The sequence below is a fragment of the Lactuca virosa genome, chromosome 1 (genome assembly GCF_052849685.1).
Source record: "Lactuca virosa cultivar CGN04683 chromosome 1, Lactuca_virosa_CGN04683_v6, whole genome shotgun sequence".
NCBI lineage: Eukaryota > Viridiplantae > Streptophyta > Magnoliopsida > Asterales > Asteraceae > Lactuca > Lactuca virosa.
The window spans coordinates 133,843,621-133,867,472 of NC_136426.1; the positions used below are offsets into that span (position 1 = coordinate 133,843,621).

Sequence of the window (23,852 nt, forward strand, 5' to 3'; positions counted from 1 at the left end):
CATTTTTCTATCCACTGCAACATTCTTCAAAAATGCTTATTTCCTAATAACCACATATCCATGATTCTAAAACACAAAGCACCCATGAAACTCATAGCAAGAGAATCCTCCATGAACTCCAGTTATGAACTCTTTAGTGATGAAAACAATATGGAAGATGATTGGATAGATCAAGGAGAAGGAGATGACTCCATGGATTCACCTTGGGAAGGGGCAATTTTGTACCAAAGGAACCCTTCAATCTACCACATTGAGTATTGCACAACCTTAGAAAGATTAGGATTAGTACATCTTTCTACTGATGTTTCAAGATCTCGAGCTTCTTTAATGGGATCACGTGTCACAAAGTCAGTGAAGGATTATCCACATGGAACACCTGTCTTGATATCCATGGATGTTACCAGAAAGAAGCACAACTTAAAGCTTGATGGGATCATACGAACAATCATAACTCTTGGATGCAACAGGTACTGGGAAAAAATTTAAATACTTTTCAAAGAACAGGGACATAATTTGTAATTGTTTGTTCAAACTTTGATTGAAGGTGTGGTGGATCTGCTGCTGATTGTGTGTTCTCTAATTTCTCGATTCTACGTGAAGAGCCAATAGAAGATCCTAAAACAATAAACATGGGAGTAATTTATGGTCAAAGTAAGGTCAATGGAACTAAAGAAGAAGAAGAAGAAGATTTAGCATCTGTTGACTTAGATGACTTGACTTAGATGACTGGTTGTATTTCCCTCCTGAAGAGAAAGTGATAGACATATCAAAGAATGTAAGAGACATGATGCATCTGGAATAAAGATCAATGCCATATGTGATCCGATGTGTAAAGGTTTGTGTCTCAAATGTGGTCAAAATTTGAATACAAGTAGCTGTAATTGTAGTCAACAGACCAATCGTGTAATCTTGTCTATGTTGAATTTCTATTTTATATAAAAATCAAATTAGTATTTATCATTTTTATGTTTATTCCGTTAAAAATGTTAACTCTTCTAGCATCGAGATGATTTCGAATAATATGATATGTGTTTTCAATACTATGATATGGAAGCCGGGCAACAAAATGTAATATCTTGTATTTTCAGTTAACTGAAAAAAGTATATATATATTGTTTCAGTGTTGAAAAGATTTTCTTTAACAAATTTGCATATTTATTTGTTTTTATTGTTACATAAAATTGCTTGAATTGGTTATGATATACCTAATTGTATCTTATAAATAGATATCTTATACGTATTTAACTATTTAATATTTAAATGTATAAAATATCTATTTATAAGATAGAATAAATCTTCTATTAAAACATGTAGCGAATTTGGCGTTGTATTGTTGGAAATAAAAAGCAACTTTAATAGCCTTTAATTATTTAATTCTTTAAACGTCTAATGTGGACATGTTTATTTACAAAATCAAAAATTAAAATAAGACAACTACATTCAGTATAAAACAACTGATATATACTATCGGTATCTTCCTTTTATTGAATATCTTTTTTTTCTTTAATTATTTAAAATAAGACTATCTGTATCTTCCTTTTACACGCGCAAACCCTGAAAAAAGGTGAAATATTATAAATATATTAGAATATTTGATTTTTTGTAATGTTAAACAATTTAATGTATAAAGAAAAATAGCTTACGTGCAATAGACCAAATAAACAATTTCTTAATAGCATTTGTAAAACTGTTAGTTCTGAACTATGTTGAAGGTGATTCCACAGCATCCATCACAAGAAACCACTTACTGCAGATTTAAAAAACAAAATATGAGATATAAAGTATGAAAAGAGTAATAAGAGAATTTTATATGAACCAAATCAGAAGAAGCTTCTGTTTGCAGTGTGTCAACAAGCTCCTTTAATATTATCTGGCCTGAAGTGTATGTCTCTGTTATGTTCTTGATTCTTGATTCAAAAACCTCAGTTTTCTGATTAATAAATAAATTAGTAAAACAGAAATTGTAAAATGCAAACAATTACATATAGATAGTGTCTAATGAAAGAAAACTTGAGATTCTGTAATCAATTGTTGAGAACAATGGAGAAATAATAATAATGTTGAAAATGTGAAATGTTAAAATGTATGAAATGAAATCAATACATGGAGAATTTGGCTTTGGTGTTTTCAAATACTTGTTCAGCAATAACTGTTCCATTTCCATCCGCTTTTTTAATCTCCATATGAGCCTTTTGATAAAATCCAGTGCCTCTTAATGCATCTGCAATGAAATCATCAAACCTAACTGCAATTGCTGCTTCTGCTTTTGCCCCATAAACCAACTTTGCATTCACATAAATAAACTAAATAACGGATCTTTTTTTTGGATTTTAGGGGTAAAATGGTCATGTACACTCTTTGCTAAAGCAGGACGTATGTAAAAGGTTGTAGTGTTGTAACTTTACTCTCATTTTTAGACAAAAGGGTAAAGATGTCATTTGGATTAGAGAGGAAAATGCACCTTGATTCTTGAAAGATGAATGGCACCAAAGCACATAGGACAGGGCTCACAAGAGGCATAAATCTCACAATCAGAGAGCTCAATTTGGTTGAGTTTTTTACATGCATGGAACACATGGTGTAAAAATAATAATTAGTAAAAACTATCTAGCAATGATAAAAAAAGACTAAATTCACAAACTGTGAAAGTTTGACCTTTGAAAGTAATATTTATCAACCACACATTAATAAAAGAGGGTTATTCAAGAAATGGCTTAAAGGGTATATTCGTCATTTTGTAAAAATTGAAATTTCAGCGGAATAACCACAAGTATTTTGATATGAGTGATATTGATTTAAAGAAGATAAGGAATGCTGGAGCCTGTCATTTTAATTATGCGTATTTGTCCAAGGGGTATTTTGGTCACATTGTGGATGGTATTCTTTTCATTGAGCTTATCCGCTTCATGTCGCAGTTCCGGATGCTCATACAGGGGCATTTTCATCAGAATTTTAATATAATTCTTTTATATTCTATTGCATTTTCTGGTCATATTCCTGGTCTTTGGAAATTAAAGATCACTGCTTATTCCCTTTGGTTTGCTTCTCTACTAATTTCAGATTTAGTATTTTAAGAAACAGTGGCTGTTTGGTCTTTTTATTAGCAGGAGGAATTTTAGATTATGGTCTGGGTTTTGGATGTGAAACTTTAAGTTGCTGTAAATGGTTTCATTTTACACATTCAACTAATCAACAGTTCATGTAACTAAAATCAAATTGTTATGTAAAATATTAATCAGTTTATTTTTTTTACTAATATCTAATACACTTGCAGTTATCTAGAATTCTTGAAAGATCTTGAAGGAAAAATTGAAGAGATTCAATGTCCCTTGAAGAGATTCGCCAAACCCTCCTCTAAAAAAAAGGCTGCATTCTAAATCTCACTTCTGATGGAAAAAACCTTAAAATCTCCGAAAAACACATAACAAAATTTTCTCAGTTTTCTTCCAAGTAATTCCTCAGTTACATCATCAACTTCAAATGCACAACTTCCATTAAACAATGAAGCAATTATAATCCCTACTCAGATTAGTTTATCATTTATGTCTCTTAAGCCATATTACATTCATAATTATTATCATTAATATATTAGTTTTTGCCACTTTTTGTTGTTAACTTGTGATTAATTACAGGTGAGTTATGTTGGAAAAGCAGCTAATATTTATGAAAATGGTTATCAACTTAATGGGAGTGGCCATGTGATATCTAAATACATAAGTAATACATGCCCCTTGTGATTGATACTGATAATAATGGGACAACAACCCTTAAAAACCTAAGTTGTGCACCAAAGGAAGATATATAAGAGGATCAATAAGTAACTAAATAAAAAAATTGATTTGTAGTGGATCTTATCTAACCTTGCTGGTGGCCAGAAAAAGCTGAAGCAACAGATACAGATCCGTCTTTAGTTTCAACAACTGTTTGATAGCAAAGAGAAGAAAAAACGTGAGCATGAGCATCCATGGAATGGAGTATAGGAATACGATAAGATCATGGAAAAATAAGATATGTATGGATGAAAGAATTGAGATAGATCTCAGAAACGTATGAATAAATTCAGAACAAAAATGTTGACAAAGCAATGAAAATGCAAAAACGCCCAACTATCATGACCTGGTGTTTAAGATCAATCACACTCATTAAACTTCCTACATAAGGAGATCAAATTGATGAAGAAGAAAATTTAATTGAATACGGACGTTCTATTCACCTTCAAAACCGAACAAAAATTCACAATTACTCAAACGAATATGCAAAAAACACTTTTCAAGATGACAATCGCTGGTCTATTTTAAGTCGACGGTTGAAAACGAAAGATGGAAGTGAAAGCCCTAAAATCAGAAAGAGAAAGCCCTGAAATCTACCTGTTGATTGAATATTGTGGGGTATTCTGTCATATTATTGTAGGCGGTGGAGAGGGAAGCAACAGTGAGATTAGAAGAGGTGTACAAAGGCGGTGGAGATCAGAAGATGTGTCATCTTGGCCGATTGAAGTAGAAGCGAATGGTTTACCTGTTTCTTAACGTTAGATAGGAAGAAGAGACAGAGAGAGTAAGGTGCTGTTTGTTTGTTCGAAGAGAAAATATGTGAAGTCTGCGGACCACCTCTGCAATCTTCTGTAGCAGAAGAGGTGGAACAAACGGCTGCAACATGTAATAAAAAGTATGTTTGTTTTTTAACGTCTGCATACTGCTGCAGTAAGTTAAACTAAGGCGTGAAGAGGTTTGAAGCAGTTGGTTTAGTGCTGCGCCACGCAGCACACGCGCAACAGTTTTTAAGTCAGAAGTCTTCTGAAAAACAAACAGTTGCGAAGGGCCAAGTGTTGCGCGTTCGCAACTGTTTGTTTTTCAGAAGACTTCTGACTTAAAAACTGTTGCGCGTGTGCTGCGCGGCGCAGCAATAAGTGGTCTGAAGTGGTTTTTAAAAAAAAACAAACAACACCTAAATGACGAACGGAAGGCAACATTGCGCAATGGGTTTTTGGGTGTAAATGATCTAAGGGTTTAGAATAGAATATATGATTGAAATGCAATGAATGTTAAGTGGATAATTTAAGATTCTCTTTTAATAATATTTAGAGATATATTTAATCCAAACAAATACAACTATATCATATAAAACATGAAGCAAAACTAAATAGCGTCATTTTAGTAGTTGTGGGATAAAAAAAAATAGACTATAACCAAAACTGAAAACCAAAGATTTTATCAGTTTGGTTAATCGAACAAAATAAATAAACGAAAAAACACGGTTCGATTAATTAATTATCCTTACAATTCACCAGTTTTAATATATTTTTTAATGACGTAATCAAAATGGTACATATACCTTATATATGATTCCAACATATTAAATCAATACCATAAAATATAAATTGAATTTTAAAAAAATAATTTATACCATTAATTCAAACTAGTATTTAGTCATCCCGCGCGTTGCGGTGATGAACACTTTTGCAAGACTACAAAAAAGTATAAAAATAAAGTTTCGATTCAAACAATTATGTACGGAGAAGACGAGAAAAAATGTTTGAAATTATATCTTGCTTTGTACAACACCACAAATGATAATTAATTAAAAAAAATTAATAATAAAACATAATAATAATAAAAGCCAAAAAATTATATAAAGGACAAAAAACGCAACTTTAAAATATAATAAGAGGCGAAAATCATAATTTATAAAATACCAATAATTTAACTATAAAATTAGGTATGATAAAAACTGCTATATCAAAATTATTTGAAGAAAAATAATGTAAATATGAGATTCTTCTATAATCAGAACCAAAATCTTTATTTCTAGATATACAATTTTTATGATTCTTATATTTTATGTTTCAATACTTGTGATATAATATGTATTCATATAATAGAACCAAAATCTCTATTTTGAGATATACTATTTTTATGAATCTTATATTTCATGTTTCAATACTATAGTATGTAGTTAGTGTTTTGACTTTGAAAAAATAAAGCAAATGAATAATAACTTTTGTGACAACCCGAAACTTTTATCTTGTACACTTAACCAATTCTATCAATGCTAAACTCGTTTCAGCTATCTTTTAGCATCGTTTCGAGCCTGTTTGGATGATCTAAAGCCTTGTACAACCAAAGTTTGAATTAGGGATGGGTTGGTTTAAGATTTAGGGTTGCAAATAGGCCAAACACTCCATAAAAAGGAGTGTGTGGCCACACACATGAGTGTATGGCCGCACACCCGGGTGTATGGCCGCACACATGAGTGTGTGGCCGCACACCCGAGTGTATGGCCGCACACATGAGTGTGTGGCCGCACACCCGAGTGTATGGCGGTACACATGAGTGTGTGGCCGCACACCCGAGTGTATGGCCGTACACACGAGTGTGTGGCCGCACACCCATCCTCCAGCCGCACACTCATCCCTATTTATATAGGGTGACCCCTTTCACTCATTCCTTTCATTTGGCTGCACTCTACTTTCTCTCTCTACCTTCTCTCTCTAAAAACTTCATCCAAGAACACTCTCAAGGCCTCAGAAACGTGAGTTTTCCATCACCTAGCTTATCATACATAAAGGACCCATTGATCTAAGCCCTTAATCATCAAAGTTCATCATGTTCTTCATCACATGAAGGTGTACGGCCGCACACCTTCATAAGGTGGCCGTACACACCTCAAAGAACCTCCAAAGTGAGAGTTTAATTCCCTATCTTCTAGTTGGACTTGGTATGAACCTTAAAACACTGAAAAATTGACTCTTGGAGCATACATGAAGGGTGTACGGCCGCACACCCCTGTGTACGGCCGCACACACCCTCTATACGGCCCCACACTCCTGTGTGCAACCGCACACGCCACCTAGCCGCACACCCATGGCCGCACACACCTTAAAGGTGGCCATATACTCACCTAATTCAATCCTTTAAGGTCCTAACACTTAGTGCAAGTATTCCCAAGTTCCTAGAGTGGTTCTCCATCACATTTAGTGGTGAAATACCTTCATTTGACTCCTTTATGTATCATTACATGTTAATTAGGATCAAATCGTGTTCAAGACTTCACTTGAACACCCAACTTTTCGTGTCGATCCTTCATTCAAATCACCCGAGGTGAGTTCATACCCCTACATTTTCCGTGTTTTTAACGTTTTCAGGGGGGGAATACAAGCAAAAGCATAAGGAAACTTGTGCTCAAAATATGTTATTTTGCTTAAGATAATTATATTTTCAATATGTTTTTAACAAGGAAAACAGTTTTACCAAACGATTAAGCAATCAACTCGTAGGAACAGTTTTCAAAACTAGAATAATGAACTTGTGAATCTTGTAGTAAAACGTATTATTTTATAAAGGATTCATGCAAATCATAAACATGATTTTCAGTATTATTACTTGTAAATTTGTTAGGCTAAGTTTGAGGCACGTCCTTGGTAACACTCCCACAGAATCAAGAGTGTAGGACTAGCACTTGTGACCAGAGTCTCTTGTAGGGAGAGCGTGACTGTTGTGTATAGATCTATACGGGACTGACAATCTCGCACCTCACTGCTAGCTACAGTCGGACCGGCAGGTCTGCGGGTGACAAAGTCATTAAGGATACAGGCCGTTGCGGGCTATATCCAGTCAGTTATGGTTATGAAACTCAAAACCTAGGTAGCAGAGATTTACTTTTGTAATAATGAATCAAGTGAACTAACCTCAAAGTAATAACCGATTTAATTACTGGTGGGTATTAATAATAATATCCTTAGGACTTAGTTCATCACGGTTTTTCTTTTATTTAGTTTTTAAGGCTAATATACCTCTCTGGGTGTAACCAGGGTTTTTAAAAAGAAAACTGCTTTTATCAACACGAGTATGGTAGATACTTGCAAACCTCAGTTTAAAACGGATAATCAACCATCAACCTTTAGGGAAAATATAGGATTTTCCAGGGATAAACCGAATATTCAAAACGAACTGTTTTACAACCAACGAATATTCATATTCATTCCACGACTCCTTGGATTGTACATATCTTGTACGAATCTGGAAGTCATGGAAGGAATGGGCTTTCAAAAATGCTTTTCATAAGAAAATGTAGGATTTTCTTGAGGAACCCTTTTCAAAAGGATCAAAGAACATTTTTCCACCAAAAATTAAACGCTTATGAACTCACCAGCTTTATGCTGATATTCTTCAAAACTGCTTGTATTTTCAGGGAATTAGTAGACAGGTACTTCCAGGAGTTCGGAGAAGTCGGAGCATTAGAGTCGCGTCTTTACTATTTTACTTTTGATATGAACAAAACTATGTATTAAACAATGTAAACCTTTTTCATATATGTATTCAATGTCTGGTTGTGTTTACTATGCTTGCTATGATACAATTGTTGTGATACTACGCATGACGTCCTCCACCCCGGAACGATTCCGCCATCACGGTTTCGGGGTGTGACAGATTGGTATCAGAGCCCTTGTTTATAGCGAACTAAGTATACCGAACCTTACATGGTATACAACTATAAATATTAAGGGGCCTAAGTGCTCTAAACTAAAAAGTATACTTTCGAAAATACAAGTATTTTTATAAATGTATATAAGTATACCCGAGTATCAGAATCCGTGTCGTAAGTAGAACAAAACAAAAGTATTTGGATGTTGGACACTGCGGTTAAACCTGGGCAGTTATGTAATCATGTCTAGATTCAATATGGCCTGATCAACTATATTCATTCGAGACATGACCAACATGTGCTTGGGAGTGACTGTGGTGTTGCAGCAAGCCTAAAACTTACCTAGATACCAGAAGAGTTCTAGAACCGAACATAAGGATTAAAATACTGTAGGAGTATTTCAGGGTGCTATAACGATCGAACCGGAGTTTTACCCAGGAGAATCAATCATGTAACTATAATACATTAGAAGTATTATAGATTCGATGCCTATTAACTATTCCTTTACCCTCGCCTCGCGTAGATAGCATGGCTGGATTCCATCTTCTTGGTGACCCGTACTTTCCTAACCAAGGAGATGATGGATGGATCGAACCAGAACCAGAAGGAAACCATGAAATCCCTTTTGACGATGGCATTGCCGAACCATTTCCTGGAGAGACTGACTCGGAACCAGAAGTCGAGAACTTACCCCCAGTGGCCCCAATACCAAATCCCAACCCTCAGCTTGTACTCGAAGGCCCAACGCCTATGTGGGTCGGAAGCTTGGATAGGTGGAGTCACGAACAAGGCCAACCCCGCCCGTATAATGGGGATCGCCGCTTCTACAATGTGGACGGAGGAGGCTCCGCAGATAGAGCCCTTCCCGTCATAGTCCGCCGAGTGGCCCGCAATGTCGAAATGAACGTGGCGGCCATTCACCGAACTGTGGAACTCGAGGCAGACTTGGATGCCAACACAAGCTGTATTCGCAGTCTCGAGGTTGCTCATGGGAGGATTTTGAGAGACCACGAAGGCCAGCAGCGAGAGCTAGCTGCAACTCGAGCTGAGATTGTAGAGCTCCGAGCACGCCAATCAGTATACGAGAGTCGCCTGCTTGACATGGAGTGCCAGTTGACTAACCTAAGGTTCCGCCCGAGAAGTGCCCGTCGCCAGTAGGAAATATTCTACTTGTCCTTCCTTTTGGAATAGTTTTCCTATTTATGTTCTAAGTAGCTCCTTTCTCTGTAGACATTCTTGTATTGCAAGTACCGATTCGCTAGTTCTTTATGTTGTCAAATCGTTCCTCTATTGGTATGTGGTAGACCTACTCCTAGGTCAAAATTTTCAAACTTTGTGTAATCTTGATATCGACAATGGTGGCAACTATCATATTTCAGTTAAAGATTTTCATTGTCAAAAGTGTACCTTAGATCGATAGCATGAAAAGTAAGCAACTTTATCAAGGTCCCAACACTGTTTTGTCCTCAAAACGTGAATCATAAGATGTACTTAGACGATTATTCCTTTTCCCCATAAATTTCGTATCAGCTTCGATATCCTAATCGGCACGAAATGGCTAAGCCTCAAATCGTGCTGATATCCTTTGCTTCAAGGAAGCGATTCGTCTCAATCTTCCCTTCAACGAAATCCTCACTGGTCTCAGTGATAAGATTTTTTGAACCTTCGTATCATTTCCTGCGTCAAGCCTAGGAGCATCTGCGGAAGGAATGCTATGCATTCCTGGCTCATGTTGACAATAAGACGCAACAAGTTAAAGACCTCGAGAGCATCTTCGAAGTCTGCAACTTTCCCAATGTCTTCCCCAAAGACATTCCAGGGATTTCTTCCGAGTGCCAAGTTGAATCCCGTATCGACTTGATCCTCAGAACTACCCTTATACCCAAATCTCCATATCGTCAAGAGCCGACAAAAATGCGAGAGTTACTCATCCAGTCGGATGAGCTGAGCAACCAGGAGTTCGTAAACTTATTGTATGTGAACTTTGTGTGCTCAAATCTTTTCTATCATTGCTAAGACCACATCATGGGGATGTGGGTCGAATCACTGAAAGTCAGATAGCAAAACGGGAAATCTCAAATGCATACATAAACATTTAGGATATATCCAGGGGCAACCATTGTTGCTCACAAATCTCTTTTCTTGACATGTAGCAGATCATGCCTCTAAAGAAACGTAACCAACCCACCGGTAAGACACCAATCCTTCAGATGGATTCAGCTACGTTCCAAGCTACTGTCACAGCAGCCGTAGCAGCCGCCCTAGCTGTCCTTAACGCTAACAACACCAATGCGGGTGGAAGTGTTAATGGCAGTCCAAACCCTGGTGTTAACCAACCTCAACAACAAGTGCCTACTGGAAAGGACACCCTTGATCCCCAACCTAACATCCTGAAGCGAAAGTTCGAAGGAAGCTGTTCCACCTAAGGACCTACTGAAAGGCAACAAATTGGGACAGTCAAAACCCCAGTCAGCCCTACTGTTCCAACCCCAACCACACCCTATTTGGGAAATCTTCCGCACTGCAGCAAATGCAACTTCCATCATCATGGAGTCTGTCGAGTGCTGCATTGCACCAGATACAACAGGAAGGGGCACACCTCCAGCAGATGTAGGACCCTAGTCGAGTTCGTCACTCTGAATGCCAATGTTGGGGCTAGTCCAACCTGTTACCTCTGTGGTAGTGTAGGACATTTCAAAAGAAATTGTCCAAGGGCTAAGGATGGCAAGGAAGCTCGCTTCACGAAGACCCCGACTCAACATATCCCTTCCACTACCGATGCCAGCATAGTTCAAGTGTGCAGTGTATGTGGCGAAATGGGGCATTTCAAAAGAGACTGCCTAACAGAGAAGAACGACAAGGAGACGGAAGGAGTCTGACCTCAGAAGAAGGGAAGCATCAAAGAACCTTACAGTGTTTTGGGTACGTATTCAAAACCTCAATAATTATTCATAATCGTGATTTCTTTCCCGACATACTCTTAAAAGTTGATGCCCTAAGGGGTAAATTATGGTAGCCTAGTGTATACATTAGAGTCAGTTGTGATTATACATGACTTGTATACGCCAAGCAATCATAGGAAAATCTAGTGAGAACCATTCCATCGAGAGCCTATAGTTTCAAAACATCTGGACCCTCGCATTAGTAGTATCCACCAAGTCCAAATCAAACACAGAAAACACTAGAGACGTTCATTTAGGGATGCCAATGTGCTAGCAAAACGATCCTCCCGGAATAACTTAACGCGCGATTCTACGACATCATCCTGTCTAGTTCGACTGAGTCTAGGATATATCAAACCCTTTTGTCTTAAATCGTTCGATTGCGAAACTCCCGTCGCTCGTGACGACAAACTAGATGCGAACTTCGAAAAATTCATCTCTCTTCGAAATGCGAAAGTATTCATACGAAGAGTATCGTCCACAAAGAGAAGGACAAAGTAAGGGAACCATCCGGAACAATTGAAGATCCGTCGTGGGACACACATCTACCCTTAATTGAACTTTCTTGCAACAACAGCGACCTTTCCAGTAGCAAGGCTGCGCCGTTCGAAGCCCGCTGCAGCCATAAGTACAGACCCCATCTGCGCTGGGCTGAGGTGGGCAACACACATCTAGACAAGATGTCAAGTCCATAATAGCACTCTCGCAAGTCATCATCCGAGAGACGGCAGGAAGGATCGTACGAAAGGGCTACGCCGATGAGAGACAAAAACCCTTGAAATTCCAAGTTGGTGACCGTGTCCTTTTAAAGGTCTCACCCTGGAAAGGCCTGATACGCTTTCGAAAGCGTAGAAAGCTAAATCCAAGATACGTTGGACCGTCTGAGATCCTAGCTAGGATCGGTCCCGTAGAGTACAAACTACAGTTACCTCGAGAACTTAGCAACATACATCCCATCTTTCGCAGGTCAAACCTAAATAAGTGTCTGTCCGATGAGACACTTGCGATTCCTGTAACACCCCGATTTTCAACTATCGATTAAATGACAAATAATCGTTCCAACATCTCCCATGATCAATTCTAAACTTACGTATAGACTAAACTACAGCGGAAGCAAAATAAAATAAAATAAAATCTTCAATTGAAGAACTTCGGGTGTTACGTCTTTGCGAAACTCCTTTATCGTCTTGTTGTAAAATCCTTCTCCTTGCCTTCTTACTGCCACTTGCTAAATAGTTTTCTGGGTTGCGCACATTTAAAGTTTCTAAATGGGTAAGCCTAGGGCCTAGTGAGTTCGTGTTGCACATATATGTCCATCACTTAAAAAAAACAAATAGTTTTATCATATATCTTCAATAAATCATACAACAAACATATCACCCGATGACATAATTTAGGGGAACGATTAATTATCCAGAGAAAGAGCCAAAGGTTCTTTTCCCTTCTCCTTGAGACAACTCATCATCCATTGTACTCAAGTATTTTAAATATCCAAGGAAATGAGTATAGTTCTCAATTCCCATCCCCGCTGATCACACACATCCGTCATGCTCACGGCGATTAAACACCCACTCGTTCCCGCTAAACATGTCATCCAAAATAAAATGCACACACAATACATAACAAATCCAAAATAACATTTGCACGCAACCATACTTATCATAAAACATACTGTCAATAAATAAATAAAAACCACATAATAACGTATGACAAACATTTATGTGCGAGCAACCACAGAACACGGATAACTCACCTTGTAACCGACAAATCCTATCCGAAGCTTTGTTGCTAACCTGCACCTTAATTGTTCAAACTACGAAAAATAACTTCACAACTTCCTTCAACGAATTCTCCCTTGTTTCTCCACCTTTCTTCACAATTTTTGTGGCATTCCACTCTATTTCTCATGTCTTTTATAATGCCCATGTTTGTAACCTTTCCAGTTAACCCAAAAGTCCAAATTTATGACTCTAATCAAGTGATGGGTTTTGGAATTAAAATTCCATAATTTCTCTATTTACTCCTAGTTAATTCATTAATCATAATTATAATAATATATTTATACCATATGCTTATATATTTATTTTAATTTGAGTTATCACAAACTTCCCCCCTTGGAAAAATTCCGTCCTCGGAATTTGAATTCAGTAAACCAATATGGATATTTGATCTTCATATCTCGGTCGCTTTCTAATGATGCATTCGATCCTTTGGTATCTCCAATCAATAAGCCACCCCCGACTCGATCCTTAAGAAGTCCCAATAGGCCGGAAACTCAACCTACCTTTACAAAACCGCACCATGCCTTTCCATGAGAATCCGTTCAATATGACTTTATCTCCACCTGAAACACTATTGAGTTCCTACGTTTAACCACATAACCTTTTGGTTGTTCCGGTGCATCCTCCAGTTATCCGTAATTTACTAATTTTTTTACCGGTAGTTTGTTGGACAAGCTCGAGTCCAACCATTCGTTTCTTTCTTAAATCATACCAACATAGTGGTACACTTCATACCATACAACTTAACCAAATTTTCATCAAGTATATTTCACCCAATGACACAATTTAAAGGAACATTTTAGATATCCAGAGAAAGAACCAATGGTCCACTTCCCTTCCCACTTGGCACAACACATCCATTATGCTCAAGCATTTAAATATCTAAGGAAATGAGTAACATCTCAAATCCTATCTCCGTCGGTCTCAACACACCTGTTATGTTCCCGACTATCATACACCCATGTCTCCATTAAATGTGTCATCATATATTAGGCAAACAATTCTAAAAACTTTCCACTTCTCCTCTACCGAGAATTCTTTCCGACTCTTCTTTTGTCCACCTAATAAATCGAAGGTTACATCAATCCTCGTCAACTAAATCTTAATTGGTTCCTTCCTTACATACGACTTAGTGAATAAGTGACAACGTTAAACTTCCATAATTAGTAACGATCTTACACCTTCTTTGACTCTTGGTAATCCATGCGCATCTATATCGTCCCCCTTTTTTTTTTCGCGACGAACACTACTAGTGCACCCCATGGTGATGTACTATGTCGAATAAAAACCTTATCAAGAAGATCTTGCAACTGCTATTAAATTCTTTCATCTTGTTGTTGTACTATCTCACTGTCACATTTCCTTGTTCCAGTATCAAGAATTCTTCCTCCAACTACTTGATCGTCATTCGAGGAAAATACATATCGCTAAAGATTCTTGAAAACTCATCCCATGACAACCTATTGGTTGTATCCAACACCCTAACTACTTTTACCCTCCCCATTAGTATAAAGCCTCATTTTTAAACATCATCACGATATAAACCGCATTGTCCTTATTTGCACACTTACCGGTATCAAATTTTTCCTCTATCTCCGTGATCCACATTGATGATACGATAAGATCAACGTCCTCGCAACACGTTCATGGTTTACAAGTCATGAACGTCTTGTAACAATTACCTCATCATTTGTCGTTTACATCTTGCCTTGATCGTACTGCAACACTAGGGTCAGAAACTTGAAGTGACATACTATATCCATAGCCTTGCTCTTCATCAACTATGTTGCCACAATTCACATTCTATTGTGCATCTCGGTCCTGAACATTTACATTCAACAATGTAGCTTGCATATCCTGAGCAATCTCGTCAATTAATTATTCTCGAGTAACCATATTTGTTGTACAACCTTGTCCGTAATCCCGACCCCGACCATGACCTCGATTGGAGTTAGAGCTCAGTTGCACCAATTGTGCTTGTACTGGTGCTATGACGATTCCTAGAACTCTTCCCCTACACCTACCTCCACCTCGACCTTGACCACGCCAACAACTGGAAGTAGGGTTTACGGGAGTCTCTAGTACTTCTCCGAGTGCAGCAACTTCGGATCCAACTAGAATGTCTTCCCGCTCTAGTGTTACCTCTCGCTCCTTCCGTCTAAGCTTAAGTGTTTACGGAAACACCTAATCTGCTTAAGCAACGCTCTGATACCAACTTGTAACACCCCGATTTTCAACTATCGATTAAATGACAAATAATCGTTCCAACATCTCCCATGATCAATTCTAAACTTACGTATAGACTAAACTACAGCGGAAGCAAAATAAAATAAAATAAAATCTTCAATTGAAGAACTTCGGGTGTTACATCTTTGCGGAACTCCTTTATCGTCTTGTTGTAAAATCCTTCTCCTTGCCTTCTTACTGCCACTTGCTAAATAGTTTTCTGGGTTGCGCACATTTAAAGTTTCTAAATGGGTAAGCCTAGGGCCTAGTGAGTTCGTGTTGCACATATATGTCCATCACTTAAAAAAAACAAATAGTTTTATCATATATCTTCAATAAATCATACAACAAACATATCACTCGATGACATAATTTAGGGGAACGATTAATTATCCAGAGAAAGAGCCAAAGGTTCTTTTCCCTTCTCCTTGAGACAACTCATCATCCATTGTACTCAAGTATTTTAAATATCCAAGGAAATGAGTATAGTTCTCAATTCCCATCCTCGCTGATCACACACATCCGTCATGCTCACGGCGATTAAACACCCACTCGTTCCCGCTAAACATGTCATCCAAAAAAAAATGCACACACAATACATAACAAATCCGAAATAACATTTGCACGCAACCATACTTATCATAAAACATACTGTCAATAAATAAATAAAAACCACATAATAACGTATGACAAACATTTATGTGCGAGCAACCACAGAACACGGATAACTCACCTTGTAACCGACAAATCCTATCCGAAGCTTTGTTGCTAACCTGCACCTTAATTGTTCAAACTACGAAAAATAACTTCACAACTTCCTTCAACGAATTCTCCCTTGTTTCTCCACCTTTCTTCACAATTTTTGTGGCATTCCACTCTATTTCTCATGTCTTTTATAATGCCCATGTTTGTAACCTTTCTAGTTAACCCAAAAGTCCAAATTTATGACTCTAATCAAGTGATGGGTTTTGGAATTAAAATTCCATAATTTCTCTATTTACTCCTAATTAATTCATTAATCATAATTATAATAATATATTTATACCATATGCTTATATATTTATTTTAATTTGAGTTATCACAATTCCCCTCGACAATAACGAGTTAAACGAGAGTCTACACTTCATGTAGGAATCATTAGAACTCATGGACCAGAAAGTCCAGCGCACGAGACGAACGTCGTATCCAGATAGTGAAAATTCACTGGGATACCAAACGAGAACTTGAATTCACTTGGGAGCACGAGAATCCAAGGAAACAAAAGTACCCCATCTTATCCAAGTCCGCGAGTTACAACTTTATTCTTGAATTTCGGGACGAAATTCCCTCTAACGAGGGGATGATGTGACAACCCGAAACTTTTATCTTGTACACTTAGCCAATTCTATCAATGCTAAACTCGTTTCAGCTATCTTTTAGCATCGTTTCGATCCTGTTTGGATGATCTAAAGCCTTGTACAACCAAAGTTTGAATTAGGGATGGGTTGGTTTAAGATTTAGGGTTGCAAATAGGCCAAACACTCCATTAAAAGGAGTGTGTGGCCACACACATGACTGTATGGCCGCACACCCGGGTGTATGGCCGCACACATGAGTGTGTGGCCGCACACCCGAGTGTATGGTCGCACACATGAGTGTGTGGCCGCACACCCGAGTGTATGGCCGCACACACGAGTGTGTGGCCGCACACCCATCCTCCAGCCGCACACTCATCCCTATTTATATAGGGTGACCCCTTTCACTCATTCCTTTCATTTGGTTGCACTCTACTTTCTCTCTCTACCTTCTCTCTCTAAAAACTTCATCCAAGAACACTCTTAAGGCCTCAGAAACGTGAGTTTTCCATCACCTAGCTTATCATACATAAAGGACCCATTGATCTAAGCCCTTAATCATCAAAGTTCATCATGTTCTTCATCACATGAAGGTGTACGGCCGCACACCTTCATAAGGTGGCCGTACACACCTCAAAGAACCTCCAAAGTGAGAGTTTAATTCCCTATCTTCTAGTTGGACTTGGTATGAACCTTAAAACACTGAAAAATTGACTCTTGGAGCATACATGAAGGGTGTACGGCCGCACACCCCTGTGTACGGCCGCACACACCCTCTGTACGGCCGCACACTCCTGTGTGCAACCGCACACGCCACCTGGCCGCACACCCATGGCCGCACACACCTTAAAGGTGGCCATACACTCACCTAATGCAATCCTTTAAGGTCCTAACACTTAGTGCAAGTAGAGTCAAGTTCCTAGAGTGGTTCTCCATCACATTTAGTGTTGAAATACCTTCATTTGACTCCTTTATGTATCATTGCATGTTAATTAGGATCAAATCGTGTTCAAGACTTCACTTGAACACCCAACTTTTCGTGTCGATCCTTCATTCAAATCACCCGAGGTGAGTTCATACCCCTACATTTTCCGTGTTTTTAACGTTTTCAGGGGGGAATACAAGCAAAAGCATAAGGAAACTTGTGCTCAAAATATGTTATTTTGCTTAAGATAATTATATTTTCAATATGTTTTTAACAAGGAAAACAGTTTTACCAAACGATTAAGCAATCAACTCGTAGGAACAGTTTTCAAAACTAGAATAATGAACTTGTGAATCTTGTAGTAAAACGTATTATTTTATAAAGGATTCATGCAAATCATAAACAGGATTTTCAGTATTATTATTTGTAAATTTGTTAGGCTAAGTTTGAGGCACGTCCTTGGTAACACTCCCACAGAATCAAGAGTGTAGGACTAGCACTTGTGACCAGAGTCTCTTGTAGGGAGAGCGTGACTGTTATGTATAGATCTATACGGTACTGACAATCCCACACCTCATTGCTAGCTACAGTCGGACCGGCAGGTCTGCGGGTGACAAAGTCATTAAGGATACAGGCCGTTGCGGGCTATATCCAGCCAGTTATGGTTATGAAACTCAAAACCTAGGTAGCAGAGATTTACTTTTGTAATAATGAATCAAGTGAACTAACCTCAAAGTAATAACCGATTTAATTACTGGAGGGTATTAATAATAATATCCTTAGGACTTAGTTCATCACGGTTTTTCTTTTATTTAGTTTTTAAGGCTAATATACCTCTCTGGGTGTAACCAGGGTTTTTAAAAAGAAAACTGCTTTTATCAACACGAGTATGGTAGATACTTGCAAACCTCAGTTTAAAACGGATAATCAACCATCAACCTTTAGGGAAAATATAGGATTTTCCCGGGATAAACCGAATATTCAAAACGAACTGTTTTACAACCATCGGATATTCATATTCATTCCACGACTCCTTGGATTGTACATATCTTGTACGAATCTGGAAGTCATGGAAGGAATGGGCTTTCAAAAATGCTTTTCATAAGAAAATGTAGGATTTTCTTGAGGAACGCTTTTCAAAAGGATCAAAGAACATTTTTCCACCAAAAATTAAACGCTTATGAACTCACCAGCTTTATGCTGATATTCTTCAAAACTGCTTGTATTTTCAGGGAATTAGTAGACAGGTACTTCCAGGAGTTCGGAGAAGTCGGAGCATTAGAGTCGCGTCTTTACTATTTTACTTTTGATATGAACAAAACTATGTATTAAACAATGTAAACCTTTTTCATTTATGTATTCAATGTCTGGTTGTGTTTACTATGCTTGCTATGATACAATTGTTGTGATACTACGCATGACGTCCTCCACCCCGGAACGATTCCGCTATCACGGTTTCGGGGTGTGACAACTTCTCCTTACAAATCTTATATTCAAATTAATATATATATATATATATATATATATATATATATATATATATATATATATATATATATATATATATATATTTACCCACGTCAAACGACAGGTACGAATAATTTTTTTCAAAAACTAATTTCTAGAGGTCATTAGTTCTTTTGCGCAAATAGTTTACTACATTTACAATTACAATCATGCTAGCAGAAACGAAATCAATAAGAATGTAAAATGAAAATTTTGGATTTTATACAAATATACATATAAATAATAACATACTTTCGTTTCATCTTATTACATCATTATACTTTGAAAAAATCAGCCCAAATATAACAATCCTATCCAAATACAAAACAAATGGGTGGATTTTTTTTTGAAATAAAATGTTCTAATATTAAAAAAATGAAAGTACGATGCTATACTTGGGTATAAGTTTCACAGTATTATGCCAACGTTGATAAGAAAAACAAAAATCTGGAAAAAGTAAAAAAAGACAATGTTAAATAGACGGTGAAAGTGCTATAATAAACAATGAAAATGGAAGTACATTTCTATTTTTTACATTAAGCCCTGAAAGAATACAAGAAATAACAATCTACTATCATATACACTTGTTTATTATATCACCTACTTTGATTTCGTTCTCTTACAACATTGCATATTATAAATTTACACAATCATAACAACTTTATCCAAATACAAAATTATGAAGTAATTTTCATTGTTATAAACTTATAATTGTGATTTTTATAGTGCAATGTCCTAAAAAGAAGATATTGAAACTATAGTGATGCAATAGAAAAAAAAGGATAGTAGGATGCCATGATAAACAAAAAAAATGGAGTACATTGTGATTTCTTGAATTTACACCTAAAACTAATAAAAAATGCGCAACTTCTGTATTTTGCATCAACTCCTTTTATGTAAAACATGCTCACTTCACCATAATGCTCAAGAAACTACAACATTAAAAAGAAACCATGTCACATGTAATACCCACAATAAAGAATTTATAAATGAGGATATACAATCAGTAAATACCTGCTTACATTGCCAAATAAAGATGCCAAACGCCAAAATTCCAATGACAACCCAATTACCACTACCATGACCCCCACCCCTCTCTCTATCAAATCAAAAACCAGTAGCAACAGCCTATCCATATCTTTACTATAAAAAATATGCAACACGGGCCTATTCGGTCATAAAATTCAATTCCAATACTACCTTGTTTGTTTAAATGTCTAAAATATCCTTCATAAACCCCAAAATAATATATATATATATATATATATATATATATATATATATATATATATATATATATTAACAATTGTTAGTCAGAAAAAAAACTTCAATATTCAACAAAAAGGAAGGACAAAAAAGTAAAATATGACCTCTAACTATGATTCCTCATCTCTAATAATGGGTAATATTGGGTATCTTCAATAATCCTTCATATATCCTTGTATTTCTCAACTATGAAAAGTAAACATATAAAAGTTTATTGTTTCACCAAATGAGATAGATAAAAACTTTTCTACCATTAATTTAACTTTAGAAGGTAAAATCATAAGATACAGGTAATAAAAATAAATAAAACAAACCATTTTGCTTCTTTATCCATTGAGAACCGCATTATCCTTGCTCCTTTAAAAATCATATCACTCATCATCCTTTCCTTCATAAATGGATTTCAATTATGAATAATTGGTACTTGAACAATCAAGACCCACAAAATTTTGGTTAAAATAAAAACTAGATATCATACACTTATGCATCATTGAAGGTGTACATGCCAACCACAACATAAGATAGGACCATATGTGACCTACTTGCAGAGCTATTTTTTCCCCAACAAACATTTACTTATACCTTAAATTTAATATGAGCTCTAGAGCACTACCAATCACACAATCACATTATTTTCCCCTTTATATGATGTAAGCATACTGCATACCACATAACCTTAAAAAAAAGAACCTTGTGATTAAACTTGAAGCCAATCAAGTCGTATTGCTATCAAAAATTACATTTGGTTACCAATTAGACACCAAAGTTAGGATAAATATGTGACAACTGTTACAATACCAACATAATATCTTGTATAGTTCTCCTTGCTTTCATTCATCATATATAGTTTGATCTAGAGAAGAAAAAAAAGATTGGGGACACACTTGCTTAATCAACTCCACCAATTGATCCATATTTTCACCTACGCATGAATCAAGATCCTCTATTAGGGGGTAAATTTCAACATCAGAAGTCGGCCTAATTCCATAGAGCACATAGCGTTTTCACAATCCCTACACATAAATCCGACAGTTTTGCTTTAGTAATTTAACCAACGCATAAATGTGATGGTGCAAAAACGACTTGTCCTCAGCCGGTAACTAGTTAGTGGGTCCGACCCGTTTCTTCTTCCGGGTGTAAACCCTTATGTGATTCGTATCATTACTTCCCGCCTGGTAAAACGACTTGTCCTCAAGGCGGAAATGAGGAAATTGTTCATCTAAAAGGTCATATGATTCCCAGGTGGCTTCTTCGGTGGGACGGTTGCGCCACGAAATAAGCAATTCGAGAACAGGTTGGCCAGCTTCGGAGACCCAACGATGAAATAACACAGATTGTGGGAGCAAGTCAATTTCCTAGTCCTTGGTAATAGGGAGCGGTGTCACAGGATTAACAGAAAAAGAACCGTAAGCAGGTTTGAGCATAGAAACATGGAATACCGGATGAATGCGTGCATCGGGAGGTAATTCCAATTCATAAGCAACAGGTCCCATCACACGTTTGATGCAATAAGGTCCAAAGAAACGAGGAGACAATTTCTCAAAACGGCGTTTGGCCAAACTACGCTGATGATATGGCTGTATTTTCAAGAAAACATAATCCCTGACTTTGAAATAGAGTTCCCTGCGTTTAGAATTTGCTTGATTGCGCATACGGTCTTGGGCTTTACTCAGATTGGTGTGAATTAGTTGTAACATGTCATCACGATCAATAAGTTGTTGTTCCAGTTCAACATTTTTTGTTTCTCCCAAAACATATGGTAGCAGTGGTGGGGGTGCACGACCATAAACCACCATAAAAGGGGTAGTACCCATGGCTGTATGGTAGCTTGTATTATAAGAGTATTCAACCCAAGGTAAGTAAGTACTCCATTTGGTTGGTTGTTCATGAGAAAAACACCTGAGATAGGCTTCTAAACAACGGTTCAATACTTATGTTTGGTCGTCTGTCTGAGGATGGTAAATGGTGCTCAACTATAATTTTGTTCTGCTTAAATGAAATAACTCTTGCCAAAAATGGCTAAGGAACACCATATCTCGATCCGAGACAATTGAGCGTGGAAAACCGTGTAAACGAACAATTTCTTTGCAAAATAGGGAGGCGACTGTCTTAGCTGTATACAGATGGGATAAGTAAAGAAAGTGAGCATACTTACTCAACGGTCCACAACGACTAGAATAGTGTCGCAACGATTAGAAGGCGGTAGACCCACAATAAAGTCCATTGAAATGTCTTCCCATATTTGTGTGGGGATAGGCAATGGTTGGAGTAAGCCAGTGGGAGATAAAGTTTGATACTTTTGTTGTTGTCAAACAAGGCATTGTTGCACAAAAAGTCTGACCTCCTGTTTCATTTTAGGCCAAACATATGAGAAGATAATCTTTTGAAAGTTTTTAGGAATCCTGCATGACCACCAACCAGAGTATTATGGGATTCTTCCAATAACTTGAGCTTAATTGAAGGCACATCTGGGATAAACAGACGAGCTTTGTAAAACAAAAGCTGATTGACCAGAGAATAATCTGGCATTGAAGATGGATTTTCCGTGAGTCTCTGAATAATGTTGCTGGTATGCGAATCCTGTTGGAGACCTGAATGAATATCGACAATTTCAGCACAATAAGGTATAGTCAACGTTAAGAGCTCACCGGAATGAGGTTTACGTGAAAGCGCATCAGCACCTCTATTTTCTTTCCCAGCTCGATGACAAATCTCGAAATCATAAGGCATGAGTTTCAAGAGTAGGCACTATTGTTCAGTAGTGGTTATTCGTTGTTCGAGTAGGAATTTTAAAGTATAGTGATAAGTACGTATGAGAAAACGACGACCCAGCAAATAATGGTTCCACTTTTGTACCGCCAACACCAAAGCCAACAACTCTCGATCATAAGTCGATTTTATCCTGTTAGAAGGAGAGAAACCCTTACTGAAGTATGCAATTGGATGTTCATCTTGTGATAAAATGGCACCTACTCCATCAGAAGAAGCATCACACTCCACCACAAACATCTTGGAAAAATTAGGCAACCGTAAAAAACAGGTGCTGTTAGCAAGGATTGTTTTAACGTGTGAAAGGCATTTTCTGCTTCCTTTGACTAAATGAACCCATCTTTTGTAGTAAGAATTGTGAGTGGTCTTGTAATGATTCCATAATTTCTAACAAAGCATCGGTAATACCCCGTGAGGCCCAAGAAACCTCTCACTTCCTTAACATTTGAAGGAATTGGCCATGATTGAACAGCCGATACCTTTTCTTGTTCAACTTGAACTCCTTGTGAAGTGACCACATGCCCTAAAAATACCACTTTGGACCGGCCAAAGCAACATTTTGTTAATTTGGTAAAAAATGATGATCATAAAGTAGCTTTAAAGTTTGATCAAGATGCGCAACATGTTGCTCGTGATCAGGGTTGTAAATCAGAATATCATCAAAGAAAACGAGTATAAAACG

General features: G+C 37.2%; 2 protein-coding genes and 1 pseudogene across 2 annotated transcripts; 1 reads left to right on the plus strand and 2 right to left on the minus strand.

Moving 5' to 3' along the window:
• Positions 1 to 15: 15 nt before the first annotated feature.
• On the plus strand, positions 16 to 939 carry LOC145121000 (large ribosomal RNA subunit accumulation protein YCED homolog 1, chloroplastic pseudogene; annotated as a pseudogene).
• Positions 940 to 21,756: 20,817 nt separating this feature from the next.
• On the minus strand, positions 21,757 to 22,215 carry LOC145121009 (uncharacterized). Its single transcript, XM_079056798.1, has one exon. The coding sequence runs from the start codon at positions 22,213 to 22,215 to the stop codon at positions 21,757 to 21,759; it is 459 nt and encodes a 152-aa protein (XP_078912924.1).
• Positions 22,216 to 22,750: 535 nt separating this feature from the next.
• Positions 22,751 to 23,131, minus strand: LOC145121019 (uncharacterized). The gene has a single exon (XM_079056808.1). It carries the CDS (start codon positions 23,129 to 23,131, stop codon positions 22,751 to 22,753), a length of 381 nt encoding a protein of 126 aa, XP_078912934.1.
• Positions 23,132 to 23,852: the final 721 nt, after the last annotated feature.